We start from the raw sequence: 16,952 nt of genomic DNA on the forward strand, positions 1-16,952 counted from the left end.
CTGGCCACTCTGCCTGCATCTTCCCAGTGCCTGGAGCCCGGGACCTGCTTTCAGTGTCAGGTGCAGGAGTCCCGACATTCCCGGCAGGGAGTAGGGAGTAGACCCGCCATGTATGGAATTTGGCTCGTGGACAGTGAAGAGCCACATGTGCAAGGTTATTTATTTATTTTTTTCCCTTTAGTGCTTCGGGAATGAGGCTCTTCATCCCTGCCTTGGTCCTGCCAGGGAGGGACAGCTGAAAGATTCCGAGAGCAGGCCCTGAGTCTCGTGGCTCTGGCTACTTCCTGGCCACATTTGTCATCAAAGAGTTCCTTTTTGAGATCTTTTTAAACCTTGTTTTCAGTCTGTGCAATGGGAATGGGTCGTTTTCAAGGTTTTAAAGGAGGCGGGGGAGCTGGACCATCCTGTCCCTAGAGTAGCTCTCTGCTTCCTGTCGTGTCCGAGTTTCTTTGGGTGGCCCTGCCAGACCTGCCCGCGTCCAGCTCCTCAGAGGTGTCCAGCAGACCTCTGGGGCGTTGAGGGACCCGCATGCAGATCACATCAGATCGGAAAGTGTCGTTCGCTGCTCGGGCGAGTGGCGTGCATTGCTGCGAGGCACCGAGAGGACCTTTTCTGTGTGGGCGCCTTTCTTGATGAGGGGAGGGACCTGGAGCTTAGTCGGCCTGTGCAGGTGGACAGAGGGGCCAAGGGAGCCTGAGCAGTCCCACGCACTTCCTCTGCACTCTAGAGGATTCTGCTGCACGTATAGGTGGTGAGCGCCTTCAGTAGGCAGATGCAGCCCCGGGGCTTCTTGTCTTCATGCCTTTCTCGACAAGCTGGCACTCTTCCTGGTGATTTCATCTCTCACCTGTATCTCAAGGACAGAGATGTGTCTCCCCCTTTGGAAGCCATCCTAGTGTAGATAGGCCGGGACCCAGCGTGTAATCACCCATGTGAAGGGTTTCGGGTTTTTTGGGTTGCTTTGCTCTTGCTGCTGTTTCAGCTGTCTCAGGTGTAGGGGCCACACCCGGCAGTGCTCAGTGCTCAATCACTCCTCTTGGTGCTGAGCCTGGGCTGGCTGTGTGCAAGGCCAGTGCCTTACCTCCGGACTCTCTGTGCAGTCCTGTTTTTGTTTTGTGTATTCTGAGAAGAAAAGTATGGAAGGTTAAGTGCAAGCAAGCACTCAGAAATGTGTGGCAGGTTTGCTACTTTGTCCCGGGCATTCTTAAAAATGCTTCAAGCCAGCCATCAGGTTTTCTTGAATCATTAGTATCATTACTATGGGTTATATTTGTCCTACTAATTTGCTGGTGGCTGAAGTAGCCTTCTATAGGGCAGCTAAGGTAAAAAACAGACCCATTCAATGTAGGATGCCTTTCAATGAAACCATTATAAGGGTTTTTACAGATTTCAGATTTCATGGACATATTCAGAAATATTAATATAATTGAAGTCTAATATTGCACCCTCAAGCACAGAGTAGAAAATAAATGGCTCTTTCTCCCCTGCCCTTCTACACCTGTCAGAGTTAATTTTTAACCACTGGCGCATTGCAAAACATTTATCCTGAAGAACCTGATTCATAAATCTTGTTATAAATGCTCTGGGCTTGGTTTCCAACCAAGACTAAAGCACGCGCTAAGGTAGAAGGAAGTGACTTTTAAAGACTTTTACTTTTCTCTGATTTATTTTTTATTGGGTCTATAATGTGGTCTGACATTAGAGGGTTGTTTCAAAGATGAGAAGTGAAACCATGGAGAAAAAGTAATAAACACATTTAGGTGGGTAGGAACAAACAGACAAAACCAGAGGCCACATTTGGGTGCATCAGAAATTGTGACTTTTCTTCATCTTTCGAAACAAGAGAGGTGCGTCATGGTGGGGGTTCTGATGGGGTGAACCCCAATTTTACTTTTGTTTCACTAGAAAGCCTTCTGTTGGTCAGGGGTCAGGAGGGAAGGCACGGGGTGAGGTTGTGGGAGTTCTAGATTCCACTAGGCCAGAGGCACAGCTCTGCAGATACAGTTTGTCGAGTGTGTTGGTTTTGTTCATGCATCAGCCTGGGCTCCTAAGTTCACATGAGCTTTTCCTCGTGCTAGTCATTTAAAGCACAAGATGTGGAGTTAAGGATTGGCATCACCCTGCAAGGTTCTTTTGGCCTAAGTTGTTTTAAAAGTATGGAAAGGTTTAAATCATTTAACCTTTCTGTGGAGGCCTTGGTTTGTATTATTTGCCATCTTAAAAAAATTTTTTTTCCTTTATAAATAATGTTCCACAAAAGGTATGTAGGGTATTTATTGTATTGGGGACCAGAGAGCTAGTACAGAAATTAAGACATGCCTTGCATATGATCAACTATGGTTTGATGATCCTGGTTCATTCTGCATGGTCTGATATGACCCAAACTCCATCGCACCCTCCATGCTCACAAAAAGAAAAAAATATTGTGCCGGAGAAGAGCTGGTTGTGGAGTTTTCGCCATTTGATGGATATCTGCATGTTATTAGAGTATCTAGTCTCTAACTTCCATTTATATATATTGTAGTGGTTACGGTCTGCATTTTTTTTCTGATTGGTTTACCCCTGCTGGAAAGTGTTGTGTTTTTGCTTCCTAATTAATTTTAAGAAAAGTTTGATGAAAGGGAATTTGTGAGACACACTGTTTTTGAATAATACAATAAGAAATGGTTTTAATTACGTGTGTAAGTTTCCTCTGGTGGCTGTATTTTGGGAGCATTCAGATAATACAAGTTAGTTAACCACATGAAAAGATACCACCTAAATTGTTTAGGATCCTGTGTATTTGGTTATTAGTAATTAGGGAATTACATGGATTAAGTGATGGTTGGACAACTTTATTAATGTGTGGAATAGCCGACATTGTGTGAGACGAATGAAATGAGAAAAGGAGCATTCTCAAGCAGAAGTCACTGCAGCGCTTCCGCCAGCAGAGGGTGCCCTTTTTAAACAAATCAAGTGTGTGTGTCTTGAAGTTCACTTTCAAAGGTTAACACTCACTAGAAAAGACTCAGGTCTTACTTGCAGTAGTATAATGGAACATTTATGATAGATGATTGTGCATATTGTGAGGGATTTGGTTGGGGCCAGCCAGTTCTTACATCTATTTTTAAGACTTTCTTCCTGTAATGAAGGGTATATTGCTTCCCAATGAGTAATCTTTTTTTTTTTTTTTTTTTTTTTTTACTTTCTGAAACAGAAAATAGACTGGACTAGAGAGCACTGTTACCTTAGAAGGTTTTGACATGAAACATGTGAATATAAACAGTATGATTACAAGACTGGTGTTTCAAAGGCTTCTGGCTCTAGAAAGGCTATTTTAAAAAGTAGGGCAAGTTATGCAGGACAGAGGCTATTCTCCGAGCTAACCATATGTCCCTGTGATCAGCTGCCAGGAGCTGGAAATGCACTTAGGTTTTTTTTTTTTTTTTCTTTCATTGGAAAAGTAGATTTTCTATCAGTTGCACCAAAGGAGTTTGTAACATTGCTTTCCTAGTGGGGTTGCGCAGCACTTCCCAAATTTTGTGAGGCACTCCTGCCCTGGCTATTCTTGGCCAGTGCCTGGCTGTTCCAGGGGTCTTCTGCAATGAGAAAAGGACATTCTGGATAGTATTAGGTTATTGGTGGCAGAACCCAATTTCTTCCATGACAAGGTATCCTTTTTACAAAAAGCTTAAAATTAGAAAGCAAAAAAGGGGGCAGTTTTCTTGTAGGGGTGACTTTTTTTTTTTTTTTTTTTTGCACGTGGATGGGAAGAAATCAACTTGCTTCCTTTTCTTGTTAATTTTTACAGCGTGGACCAGGGGAAGTGGACAGGGAAGGGCAGGCAGTTAGGGGGGCTTGTGCGGAGCCCCTGGCTGCCTCTAGGTCAGACTTGTATGTGTGTGTCACGAGGGAAATTGGTTCAAGTGATCTCTCACTGTTTGGTGTTTAAAGCTAGGGATTCTGCGACTTGACGTGGTGGTACGGTTTCTTAGATAATAGTCAAGCTCTCTCTGTGGAGAGGCAAGCAAGATTTTCTTAGCTTAAATGTCAGCCCCAAGTTCGTGGGGTTTTTTTGTTTTGTTTTTTGGGGAGTTTTGCCCCAGAAATCCTCCTGAAAGAGACATCCCTCTCCTTGCCCTCCCCCTGGCCTGTAGCACTGCACACTCTTAGAAAGCTGAATGGCCCCGTAGAAATGTGAGTTGAATTTTGACATTTCTAAAAATAGCTGCAGACTGGCGGTTGGGGGGTGCGTGGGCGGGGGTCCACCTCCCCCTTTCTGTGCCTGAGTTACGGGGAAGGGGTGGGTGGGTGGAGGTGGCGAGATCTGCCCCCCGGTGCATTGCTGCAGTTGCCCGGTGGTGGTGTTCTGGGTACACCTGTGTGTGGAAGGGGGGTGGACACGGACAAGGCACGGTGGTGTGCCCGGGAGCTGGGGGAGGCTCAGGCCTTTACAAGCGAGGCTTTGATTCTATTTTCTGCTGAACCAGCTCAGCCACTTCCTGTGTTGGGCCGCGCATAGTGCCTCGCTTCACTGGGGCCACTTGAGCCCGGGCTGGGCTGGGCTGGGCTGGGCTGGGCTGAGCTGAGCTGAGCTGAGCGCGCGGCCTCTGCATTACAGCCGCAGCAGCCCCGGGTTCAGAGAGACTATTTTGGGGGCTCCTCACAATGGCCTTCTCATTTCCTCGGCGAAAAATGAGGCCCGTGGGGCTGGCATGGGCCACTTGTTAGTCGATGACAACTTGGACTTGGACTTGGGCTGCCCGCCCCTCCCCGCCCCCCACCACCTCCCCCCACCAAAATCCCCTAGCTCAGCAAATATTTGAACCTGCCCAAGTTAATCATGAAGCCGCGATCTTTATCTCCGGGAGCCGTGCAAGCGGCCGGGCTCTCTCCCCGCCGCCGGGCGCGGGGACCCACCTCCCGCGGGGCGCTGGATGTGGAGAGCCGGCAGTGAGCCGCGCGCGGCCGGGGCGGTGCGACCGGGAGGGAGGGAGGGAGGGCGGGCAGGCGGCGGGCGGGCGGCTCGGGCAGGGATCCTGCAGCTTGGCCCTGAGCACTGGCGGCGCGGGGGGCCTCCGAGCACCACCCGTGGGCGCTTAGCAGGGGAGAGACGCAGGGGGGGGCTGGGCTCCGTGCGCTGCAAGAGCTGCTTTTTTTTTTTCTTTTGGATTTTTTTTCCTTTTCACGGTCGGATCTCAGCCATTCAAAGGGAAACCGCTGAAATGCATAACCTGCAAAGTAAGTTGCTTTTCATTTGTGCATGTCTCAGCCCCCTGGTCCCTGTGTCTATTTGTGCTTATGTGTAAGGGGTTTGTTCCGGCAGCGTGTGTATATGTGAAAGGGAGACTGAGCATGGCTTGGGGGAGACACTCCCCCTTGCCTTGAGGGGGCTCAGGGTTGAGGGAAAGATGGGGTTTAGGTTGGAAAGAGGGGAAGGAGCTAATTACAAAGTGCTGGGCTCGTGGTTGGTGCCCAGCCAGGCCTCTGGAGATGGTGGAAAATCACCTGTGTGCCGGCCTTCTCTCTGCACGGTTTGCCACATGGGCTCAGTGGGCAGGACGAGTTTGCACCAAGTGCTACCCTCAGCGTCTGGGCAGGGAGCTGGTCCCAGCCTCTTGGAGAATGGGGGGTAGGGGGAGCTCTCCTTTGGCAGGGGTGTCTTCTCAGTATTTTCTTAAGAGATTTTTTTTCTCTTGTGAATCTTAAGCAGCCCCAGCACCACTTTTTACCATTTATTTCATTTGAACTTGAGTTTAGGCTTACTGAGGGAAATAGTAAAGGGGGAGGGGATCTGGGAACAGTGCTCAGACCCATCTCGGCTTTGCACCGCTATTTCAGGCTGTTGGTGATTGCAAATTGGATAGAAAGTTTGGTGAATTTTAAGGGCTTCTGTCTCTTTAAATAGCCCCAGAAATTGGTAATATACACACGTGCATGTACCACAGAGGTTTTCCCCCGTTTTTCCCCCCTGAGTCGACCACCTTGACACTCAGGGAGGCTTTGCTCCTCCCTCACCTTCCTGTTAGAAATGGGAAGAGGTACTGGGTCCCACTGCACATGAAAGTTAGGGTCCACAGAGGATGGCAGAGTTATATGCCAATAAATTAAAGGACTAAAATCAGTAGTTAGATTTATAGAGAAATTGATTTTATTACATTAACCACTGCTAAGAAGGAATAATAATATTTGCCCCCAGAGTCCGGCATTTGCGATGGTGTGGGGGTGGGGGAAGGAAGCCCCCCAAAGTGATTACATCACCCTCAAGCTGTATTAAGCACAGTAAATCCGAATGGGTTCTTCGGTAAAATACTTGGCCATGGTAGGTCCCTGTTCTGCATTCTGAGGTTCTACGTACGTGTATATATATGGCCTCTTTATTTTGGAAGATGAAACTTACCCTGATCAGTTATGTTAAGACAATGGCAGCGACATTTCCTTTAAAATGTTGGCAGTTTTGTTGACTGTCTGCCTGCAGATCTCTTCATTCCTGTTCATTTTCACCCTTAGCTGAGAAAGCTTGGCTTTAATGTTGCGTGTTTCACAGAAGAGATTTGTGGCTATTTTTTAAATTTTTGCTCTCCAGTATGGAACATTAGTGACAGCATTTAAGTTCTAAGTTTTCTGTGAATTATGTGGGGCTGAAATTATGTATCTATACCCCCAGAGTTCCCGGTCATTTTTGCTTTTAAAATCTATGGAAGTATTAAGGGACTGTAAATATACCATCTGCATGCCTTTGTATGATTGTTAAGCCGTGGAATGACCAGCTATCTATGAACCCAGATGCACTGGGGGAAGGGAAAAAAAAAAAAAAGCTCCATGCTGCAGCATATCAGCTCTTGTCAACCTGCCAACGGCAGAGCAAACCGTGCTGCAAAGAGTAATAAAAAGGGAATTAGAAAACTCACTGCTGGAGGAGAACAGTCCAATTAAATCCCTTTTTGAACCGGTGAGCATGTAGCCATTGCAGTTCTGTTACATGTAAGTTCTCCGGGAGGCTGGGCTTGTGTTAAGGCTGGTGGAGATGAGAAATGATGAAGCAGGAGTGGTCTGGTGACATTTTTCTGACTTGATTGGCTGGGGTGTGTGATGTAATAGGTTACAGAGCAGCCCCTTATAGGTTTTAAAATGAATTCCAAGACACCATTACAAAGAAAGACGGACTCTTTTCTTATAACTGAGCTCAGCCAAGGGAACTCTCGCACAAATGTACAACACTGTGTGGAATATGGAAGACCTGGATTTAGAATATGCTAAGACAGATATAAATTGTGGCACAGACTTGATGTTTTATATAGAAATGGATCCACCAGGTAATGCTGCGGTGTTCTTGTAGAAAGCTAATTTTGTGGCTTTTTAAATTTTTTGACAACTGCGGTAACAGCCTTTTCAGATTTCTTGTTTCTTTCATTAATTTGTTCTAATTGAATAAAATTTGTTTGAGCATAGCTTGAAAAGTAAATGGTGCGACTGCTTGTGGAAGCCAGATCAGGCTGAGTGTGGAAACTGCTTGCTTTGACTCGAATGGATAGGGACTGGATTCCAGTTTTTCACCGTGCCTTTGTTAATGGAGGTCTCTTGCTACTTGGGTTATATTGTTGCATATTGTTCCTTTAAGTTCTTTTAAGTTGAAGAGGGCAGATGCCTTTCTGTGGGGGTTTGCTCTCTTGACAGTGCATGAGAACAGTGTGGCTAGGACTCTGCAGTGATAACACTTGGTACTTTAGAAAGCATGGGAAATGTAACAGTGATTGCAACTCAGTTCTAGGTGACTTGAAACTCTTCTAAATCAGATGTTGAGATTATGCCTGTCTCTCTTGTATGGAGATACTAGAATTAAAAAAAGATTTTTACTTCCCATATTTCATATCTTTATAAACTATTCCTGAACTACCTGAATTTTGGTATAAATAAAAATAGCGAAACAGTGTTTCAAAACTCAGGACTTGAAATGTAGCTAAAAACGGGAGACTTACTTTGCTTTCTGAATTATTTTATTCCAAGGGTTAGCCCTCCTTCCAATTAGGAAACTGAGGAACACTGCAGTCTTTTTTTTTTTTTTTCCCCAAACCAATTGGTATATAAAAACTGTCCTGACATTTGAGGAAGAGGGTTATGGTTTTAAATGAGCCTTGGCATATTTTATCCAGTAGGCTAGGAGCGTGAATGCTGAAGATATATAGGTCACAGATGAGTTTCTTAAAGTGGCTTCAGAGAAAAAGCCCGGCTTCTGCTCTGACAGCATATTGCTGTCAATGAGCTGTTTGATTACCACAGCAGCGTTTGTGGAGAACAGAGCCGAAGTTTGTCTTCTCTAATTAAATAAGAAATCTGTGTCGGCCCCGTGATTCTTCCTGTGCTCATATGGTCAAGGTTTCTTTCTGAAGATGGATCTGAACCTGGCACGAACCTTTAATAGGACTAAAATCAGAAATATCTTGACTCTGAATTTACCTTGGAATGCATGGGCATGGCCAGCCCAGTTCGTTAGTCTCAGAGCTGGTTTTCTCTTTCAGTTTTCTTTTCTTCCTGAAGCCGTGCTCGAGGAGATAGCTCTCCTTTTCTGTCTTCCCTGCTTCAGGGACTGATGGGGTTTAGGTCTAACATGTTCAGTTCTGGATTCGGATTGCAAACAACTTTCCCTTTTCTCCTTAATCCACAGCACTGCCTCCCAAACCGCCCAAACCCACTCCTGTAGCCAACAACGGTATGAATAACAATATGTCCTTACAAGATGCTGAATGGTACTGGGGAGACATCTCGAGGTAAGGCTACCCCGAAACTTCCAGAGATCATTTCAGCAAAGCACCAGCTTGCTAACTTCCACTTTTAGGATAGCATCCAACATAAGCATGCATCATAGTTGGTTCCCTGCCAAATGACCAGAGAAGTCACTGGGCACAGGAGAACTGTGGGTGCTGGGTGCCACAGGGAATTACCCGAGAAGCTTCATTACTGACAGAGATGTCAGGCGAGCACCAGGCAGAGCTGGCACTGCCGAGAGGCAGAGAGGAAAGTCACTCTCCATTAGACCCAAGATTTCAGTGTTGTTATCTGAATCAGAGAGACCTTTTTTTAATCTTCTTTTCAAGGGGAGTGAGAAGTTGAGGGACAGCTTTTGGGGATTCTGACTTTCTGTGTAGGTGTGTCCGAGTGTGTGAAGGGGAGGGGAAGCCACAGCCCACAACTACCTCAGCTAGCCCTGTGGTGAAGGTGAGAGGTCTGTTTATCCGATTAGCCCCCTCTTCTGTTAGTAAGGAGAGAATCAATTTAGCCCCCTAGATGCACTAAATAAATTGTAAAACTGCAGGGCTAAGGGGGTAGGGGAACCTTGCTCAGTTTTGCTACAAGTCTACAACTGCTCTAAAAAATAAAGTTGATTTGAATGTGAGTGCACAGTGTTCTCCAGGTGACCTTTATTATCTCTTGCTCTTTTTACTCTAGGGAAGAAGTGAATGAGAAACTTCGAGACACAGCTGATGGGACCTTTTTGGTACGAGATGCATCTACTAAAATGCATGGTGATTATACTCTCACACTAAGGTGAGTCAGGATGCAGCTGAAATTGTGGGATTGCAATTGACATTAGATGCATTTATTTAAAAAAAAGTACCAGCATTACAATTATTTCATTGTCTTTACAGAAAAGGAGGAAATAATAAATTAATCAAAATATTTCACCGAGATGGGAAATATGGCTTCTCTGACCCGTTAACCTTCAACTCTGTGGTTGAGCTAATAAACCACTACCGGAATGAATCTCTAGCGCAGTATAATCCCAAGCTGGATGTGAAATTGCTCTATCCAGTATCCAAGTACCAACAGGTAATGAAAACTGAAATGCTCATCATGTTCAGACATGATACTTGCACTGCTTAGAAAACATTTTTTGAACAAGAAATGCATGTTAGGAAGTTTGAAAATCTTTTGATCATGCAGCAATGGTCACTAAATAAATACCTTAAGTTTTTTTTTTCCATGTCAAATAAGTTACTTGATTAGGGACTTTACCACTGAGTTTATTTTTTCTCCCTGTTCTCTAATCCCTTCAGGATCAAGTTGTCAAAGAGGATAATATTGAAGCTGTAGGGAAGAAATTACATGAATATAACACTCAATTTCAAGAAAAAAGTCGAGAATATGATAGATTATATGAGGATTATACCCGCACTTCCCAGGTGAGCTCTGTGAAGAAGATCAGACTGACATTTCAGATCTCTTGGTTATCAGAATCTACTGTCTGTTACACAGCTTCACCAAAAGTTGAGAATGAATGTGGGGGGTAATTGTTGCTGTAGTAGTTATTTGTGATACCCTTTGAAATGCATCATTAAGTATCCCAATCATAAATGAAGTCCACACGATAAGCAGTTACAGTACCACTTGACTTTCTTCCTGATGAAATTTCCACATACATCTAATCTCTAAAATGGAGAGGTCAACATTGTTCTGGTGTTTCCCTAAAGACTAACTGCCAAAAGCACCATAAATGCCCTAAAGGGAATGACCAAAACTAATGAAAGCTATAGGAATTATCATAGAATCATCTTACATGGATTTGGACAATTTTCCAAAGGCAGTATGTGCTTCTGTGATGCTCTTATTAGCGAGAGAGTATACTAATTCATAAAATGCTGTCGCCAGAGTATTTAAATTCTAGATAGCAGTGTAGATCAAATGTCCTGATAATATCTTGCAGTAAGAAATGGCCTGTGCGTCTGATATTTTATTATTACAATTGTATTATAGGAAATCCAAATGAAAAGAACAGCTATTGAAGCATTTAATGAAACTATAAAAATATTTGAAGAGCAGTGCCAAACCCAGGAGCGGTACAGCAAAGAATCCATAGAAAAATTTAAACGTGAAGGCAATGAGAAAGAAATACAAAGGTGGGTCAATTATGAAGACGAAGACTGCTGCTGTCCATGAGAGAAAACCAAAATCCTCTCAAACTGTTTAGAAAGATGCACTCTCTTTCTGTGCTTGGAATAATTAAAAGAGGAGGAAGCCTTAGAGGAAAATGCTGGGAATCCATAGCGAACATGTTTTAGATAAATGGGGGAAGCCTTTGTGATGCACCTAATTACATACGCATTTCCCTTTTCTGTAGGATTATGCATAATTATGAAAAGTTGAAGTCTCGAATCAGTGAAATTGTTGACAGTCGAAGAAGGTTGGAGGAAGATCTGAAGAAGCAGGCAGCTGAGTATCGGGAAATTGACAAGCGCATGAACAGCATCAAGCCGGACCTCATTCAGCTGCGAAAGACCAGAGACCAGTACCTGATGTAGGTGGTGGAGTGGGTGCCCTGGAGAGATAGATAGGGCATCACTGAAATCAGATGCGGTAGTCACGCTCTTGCTTTAAAACTTTTCCAGGTGGTTGACTCAGAAAGGTGTGCGGCAGAAGAAGCTGAACGAGTGGCTGGGCAATGAAAACACTGAAGAGTAAGTCGTTACTAAAAGATTTTCTTTTTTAAAAAAATCATTTCAGGAAAATGCATGACTTGTTTTCAGAACAAGGAAGGAATTTGGAATGTCTTATATAAACTCAGCCTTTTGCTGTCCAGAATTTTAAAAAGGGAAAGTTGAGTGAAGGATAACCCATTAATTTATCCCCTCCCCGCCAATAGTGCTGTACAGTGACACCATATCCCTGAATATTTAAAAAAAAAAAAAGCTATAAAAATTCTTAATCTTTGGAACAATCACAGAAAGAAAAACAGTATGGGTGGTATATTTTTGAAGCATATGTTTTGTTTGAATTATTTGAAAACTGGCAGTCCTCCTAGTCAATTTCCTGATCTAAACTGGACAAACAGGATTTAGAATAACCTTCTTCTGCCCAGGTATCTGGGCCTGTTAGAACTGCCGAGTCTATCCCGGGAGACTAGGAAGTTTAAGAGGCCCTCTAAGGTTAGAGAAGTGGGTGGCACCCACCTGGCTTTAGTGGCAGACTTGGACAGGCTAAGGGGCCACCACACAAGACGCCAGTAACCTTCTCTCCTCTCTCTGCAGCCAATATTCGCTGGTGGAGGATGACGAGGACTTGCCCCACCACGACGAGAAGACATGGAATGTCGGAAGCAGCAACCGAAACAAAGCTGAAAACCTTTTGCGAGGGAAGCGGGATGGCACTTTCCTGGTCCGGGAGAGCAGCAAGCAGGGCTGTTACGCCTGCTCTGTGGTGTATGTATCGCCAGCAAACTCCTTCCCTTTTTTGGGGGGAAAGGGCACCCCCCCCACACAATGCTCAGGGATTACTTCTGGTGGTGCTTAGGGGAACATATGTGATGCCAGGGATCGAACCTGGTCAACTGCATGCAAGGCAAACGGCCAACCCGCATAGCCATGGCTCTGGCTCCTCTTTTTCTTCTTTAGCATCCCCTGAGGAGCTGTCCCGTTTCTCCCTGCTTCCTAGTACGGTAGAGATGAAATAGACCCTCTTAACAGATACTCATGTAGATACTATAGATGGAAACAAGCACTTAATCCTGAGAAGTCTATAAGAGGGGCCTGGGGGGAATTGTTACGATGAAAATAGCAAGGCAGCCTTTCTCTTTGGCCTCTCAGTCCTGGGAATGGAAGGTAGTTTCACACATGTGCTACTCACCGGGCGGTGAGCATGCTGGGACTAGACCCTGGCGTGGCGGCTAACTCGGGAGCAGCCCTCTTTCGCTCCTGTCATTTCAGAGAAGGGTGATGCTGTCCCGGAGGTTCTAAGGGCACATTATAGACTGCTCTACCAACACTTACCAGCAGAGTAAGCACAGGGATGGGAAGTTCATGTAGTCGCCAGTGTGCTGCTCGGTAGTACCGATAGTGCCATGTTCCCACATGCTAGCATCCCACCTACCGTGACACGGGCATTACTGCCTCCTAACATGCAACCCCCCCCCTTTTTTTTTTTTTGGCTTTTTGGGTCACACCCAGCGATGCTCAGGGGTTACTCATGACTCAGGAATTACCCCTGTCGGTGCTCGGGGGACCATATGGGATACTGGGAATAGAACCCAGGTCAGCCTACCCGCTGTGCTATTGCTCCAGCCCTTTTTCTTTTTCTTTTTTTTTTTTTGGAAACCCTTCTAAAGACAGAAATACCCATCTCTGTGAAGCTGCGTTATCTGCCCAGGTCCCTGAGGGACACAGACTACCCTGAGTACCCTTGCCCTTGAGGAGGATCCTTTTTATGGGGGGAGGGGGCAAATTTTGTGGTAAAACCCCTTGGGGTATCTGCGTGTGGTGTCTGCCCCAGTTCACATGGCATTTCTGCCCGCTCTGTCCCGTCTAGGGTGGACGGCGAAGTCAAGCACTGTGTCATCAACAAGACGGCGACGGGCTACGGCTTTGCGGAGCCCTATAACCTGTACGGCTCCCTGAAAGAACTGGTGCTCCACTACCAACACACCTCCCTCGTGCAGCACAACGACTCCCTAAACGTCACACTAGCCTACCCGGTATATGCACAGCAGAGGCGATGAAGCGCTGGCCCTCAGATCCTCCTTCTGAAGTTGAACCACCCTGAAACCTCTGGAAAGCACAGGGCTCCTTCGCCAGCCTGACCTGTGAATTGAGCTGAGGAAACCCACGCCATCTGCCTTCAGATGAGACTCGCGCTTTCTCCGACCTAAAGCCGTCAGGGAAGATCTGCGGCCACGCGAGCACTGGGCCAGGGCCTGCAGACCACCGTTTCTAACCCGGAGTGCTTATCCTCCTTCCTTCCTTTTTTTTTTTTTTTTTATTTGAGGGAGGGGGGGTTTAATTTAAAGCCACAACCACACCAAGAGAAAAAGAAATGCAAAAATCTCTGCGCGCAGGGACAAAGAGGCCTTTAACCATGGTGCTTGTTAAATGCTTTCTGAAGCTTTTACCAGCTCAGAGTTGGGAGCCTGGAGGGCGAGACAGGCTCTGGCCTGAGGTCACGAGGTCCAGCCTGGTTTAGCCTGGGGGTTTGCACGGTGGACCCAGACACATCGCACTGTGGATTATTTCCTTTTTCTAACACAAGAACGACATGTAGCAAAAAAAAAAAAGGCACTTCCGCTCTTGAGGGACACTGAGGGAGAACGTCAGCGCTCGGCCGTTCAGAGGGAAGCTGTGGTAGCAAGTGCCAGAAAGTGTTTCGTTCAAACTTTTCAAAAAACCACCACCCACCAACAGAAAAGTGGAACTCGGAAAACAGGACTTAAAATGACATTCAGTATATAAAATATGTACATAATATTGGATGACTATCAAATAGATGGATTTGTATCAATACCAAATAGCTTCTGTTTTGTTTTTCGCTCAAGGCTAAATTCACAGTGCTATGCAATTCCTAATTTTCGTTCCATTGTATTTCAGTTTTAAATGTACCTTCAGAATAAGCTTACCCCCACCCCAATTTTTGTTGCTTGAAAATACTGTTGTCCCCGAATTTTTGTTAATATTTGTTTTGTTATTTTTTTTTAAGAAAAAATGTACAGGATGCCAGTTTAAAAAAAATGGCTTCATAATTAAAACTATGAAATATTTTACAGTTTTTTTTTCTTGTACAGAGTACTTGGCTGTTAGCCCAAGGTTAAAAAGTTCATAACAGATTTTTTTTTTTTGGACTTAAATGTTTTGTTGGGCAGTGCCTAATAAGCTTCAAAGCTGCTTTATTCAATAAAAGAGAGAAAGATATATGGATATGACAAAGGATCACTGAGTTCAACAATGTTGTTTCAAGACTCTTAAAATACGGTACCTGGCAATGTTTGTTTCGTAAAGAATTGTGAACTTCTTGAATCTAGGGAGGGGGAATGTAGCGATGGGAGGGGGGTGTACAGGGGGGAGGGGTGGGAGGTGGTATGCACTTTCTCTTTCTCGTGATTACAGAGAAGTAACTGCAAAGTGAAGTTGCTTATATTTTAGTCCTTTTCCACTTTGATCTGCTAGTTATTATTAAGGATAATTACAAACTTACTGTAACTAACACAGTGTAGCTGGCCAGTTATTTCAGCAGGAGGAAGTTCCATTCCAAGAGCCTTGTTCACTTATGTTTAGAACAGAATGAAGATATACTTTCTGCATTTATAAAAAATGTGTCTCCTTTTTTGAGCATTAGACTACCACCGCAACCCAGTAGTCATTCATTTAGAAAAAAAAATAGGATGATGACTAAGACATGTGGGTATTCATTCTTTTCCTAGCTTTCCATTTAATCCTGTGCTTATGAGATTGGCCTGAAAGTAAATAGACATTATCTCATTAAAGTCATGATCTTTGCAGGACCAATGGTTAGGGTCCGCCTTCATCCAAGTAACTGTATGTGGAAAAAAGATAGGGGTTGTTAGAGCTTTCCAATTCTGGGCAGGAGAGGTCCTTCTCCCTGGTTTACATATGCAACGCCTTGTGTTCATTGGAAATTGTGCATGGGAAGAATTTAAAAAGTAATTACAATCATGGACACTGCCCTGGTAGAGTAAAATGGAATCTCACTATTTCAGTCATTCTTTCACCATATTAAAGTCCTCCATGACTTTCTCTTCCCTTCAAATACTGGGGTGGGATTTTTGTTGTTGTTGTTTTTAAATGTTGTTCCTTAAACTATTTTTTAAATATAGTCTAGCAGCTGACTTAATCAACAGTAGAATGTATCTTTTCCCCCCTCTTTATATGAAGCTACTACTCTCAAGAGCAATAGTCAGTCTGACAGCAGACTGTCAGGTCCTCAAACTTGACTGGACTGATCTGACCATCTCCCTCTCATCTCCAGACAGGATGATTTCCTTGATTTTCGTCTGGATCTGATTTAATACTAGCCCTTCCTCCTCCCATGTCACACAAAACTCTAACAGTTAAGTTTGTAAACTAGGGTTTGTTTGCCCCCCGCCCTTCTTTGGTAGCACATCCATGTATGTTATTAAATATGAATAACTTTCATTTAATTTCAAAACCGAAGACCTGAGATGGACTGTTTCATTAAAAGCTACAGTTTTGTTACTCTTTCTGCTTTTGATACTCTTTGCAAGATGACATGGTATTTTGGCACTTGCCTTATTTTTGCATCTCACAAGCATAAATGCAATCGTTTTCCTCAGAATCGCAAAGGCAGAATGCATCATACTCTTTCACAGTGATTCACACCATATCTAGGATATTACACCTCTGCTTTTTGCCTTTTTGACTCTAGCATGCCTACCACCTTTGTCATTGTGGACGCTTGACCAGCAGAACTCTTTGAGTTCACTCAGAGTCTTCTCCTACCAGCATTGTCTGAGCAGCTCAGGACTATGAATGGATACAGCAGAGGCATTCCTGATACATGCTTTTATCCAGGCACTGATTTTTTTTTCCTCCCCCACTCAGTGTCATGTCCTAAAGATAAAAGCCAGAAGCTATGCTGTAGAGTCCCTATCATAGGGTTTAGATGTGGGAGCTTCTATAGAGCAGCTGATAAGATACATGAGAGACGTCACAATCGCGTGAACAGGTAAAAAGCATGCATTTACATCAGACAACTTCGTGGCCCTTGATATATGTATATATGTATATGTGCATGGACTGTTTCCAATACTCTTCAGCCAAAATGATCCACAGTCGTTGAGTTAAAATACATAAAAAGCAAATGTCTAGTACAGTTCTTGTGTACGTGTTTGGAATGTTTTTTCCTTGGATGTTGTTTTGTTTTATAAAGGTGAAAATTGTTCACAAGTGAAGTGAGAAGTTCATAATTCTTTGGCATTTTTGTTTCCTAAAAGTTGCTCCATTGGCGGAGCTGGTCTGGATGACGTGCTTAACTTGGAAATCCTTGTGTGTCAGTGTGTCAAGTCAAAACGTGTTTCTGTGAGCTGTCCCGTGCAAAACAAAGTGCTTTGTCATTTAACTGGTTATGAACTAGTAACATGTTTGGGATGTTCTACTGGGGTTGCTTACTAGGAGAAAAATTCTGCTGGTTTAAACAACTGTGCTTTTGCTATGCATGATATCTAAGTCCGTTGGAAA

General features: G+C 44.3%; 1 protein-coding gene across 3 annotated transcripts in view; it reads left to right on the forward strand.

Moving 5' to 3' along the window:
* PIK3R1 (phosphoinositide-3-kinase regulatory subunit 1) overlaps positions 1–14,654 on the forward strand; it is a 91,190-nt gene extending 76,536 nt beyond the window's left edge. The window contains exons 1-10 of one of the 3 annotated variants that reach the window (XM_004608494.3): positions 5,087–5,220; positions 8,645–8,747; positions 9,427–9,525; positions 9,627–9,807; positions 10,035–10,160; positions 10,732–10,874; positions 11,096–11,272; positions 11,364–11,432; positions 12,003–12,173; positions 13,276–14,654. In XM_004608494.3, coding sequence (XP_004608551.1) covers positions 5,205–5,220; positions 8,645–8,747; positions 9,427–9,525; positions 9,627–9,807; positions 10,035–10,160; positions 10,732–10,874; positions 11,096–11,272; positions 11,364–11,432; positions 12,003–12,173; positions 13,276–13,465 — 1,275 coding nt within the window. In that variant the 5' untranslated portion in view covers positions 5,087–5,204 and the 3' untranslated portion in view covers positions 13,466–14,654. Of the gene's footprint in view, positions 1–5,086; positions 5,221–7,111; positions 7,296–8,644; positions 8,748–9,426; positions 9,526–9,626; positions 9,808–10,034; positions 10,161–10,731; positions 10,875–11,095; positions 11,273–11,363; positions 11,433–12,002; positions 12,174–13,275 lie in introns of those variants that run through there. The other 2 variants (XM_004608493.3, XM_055124530.1) reach the window with 2 other exon arrangements.
* The last annotated feature ends 2,298 nt before the right edge of the window (positions 14,655–16,952 follow it).

The sequence above is a fragment of the Sorex araneus genome, chromosome 1 (assembly GCF_027595985.1).
Source record: "Sorex araneus isolate mSorAra2 chromosome 1, mSorAra2.pri, whole genome shotgun sequence".
Taxonomy (NCBI): domain Eukaryota; kingdom Metazoa; phylum Chordata; class Mammalia; order Eulipotyphla; family Soricidae; genus Sorex; species Sorex araneus.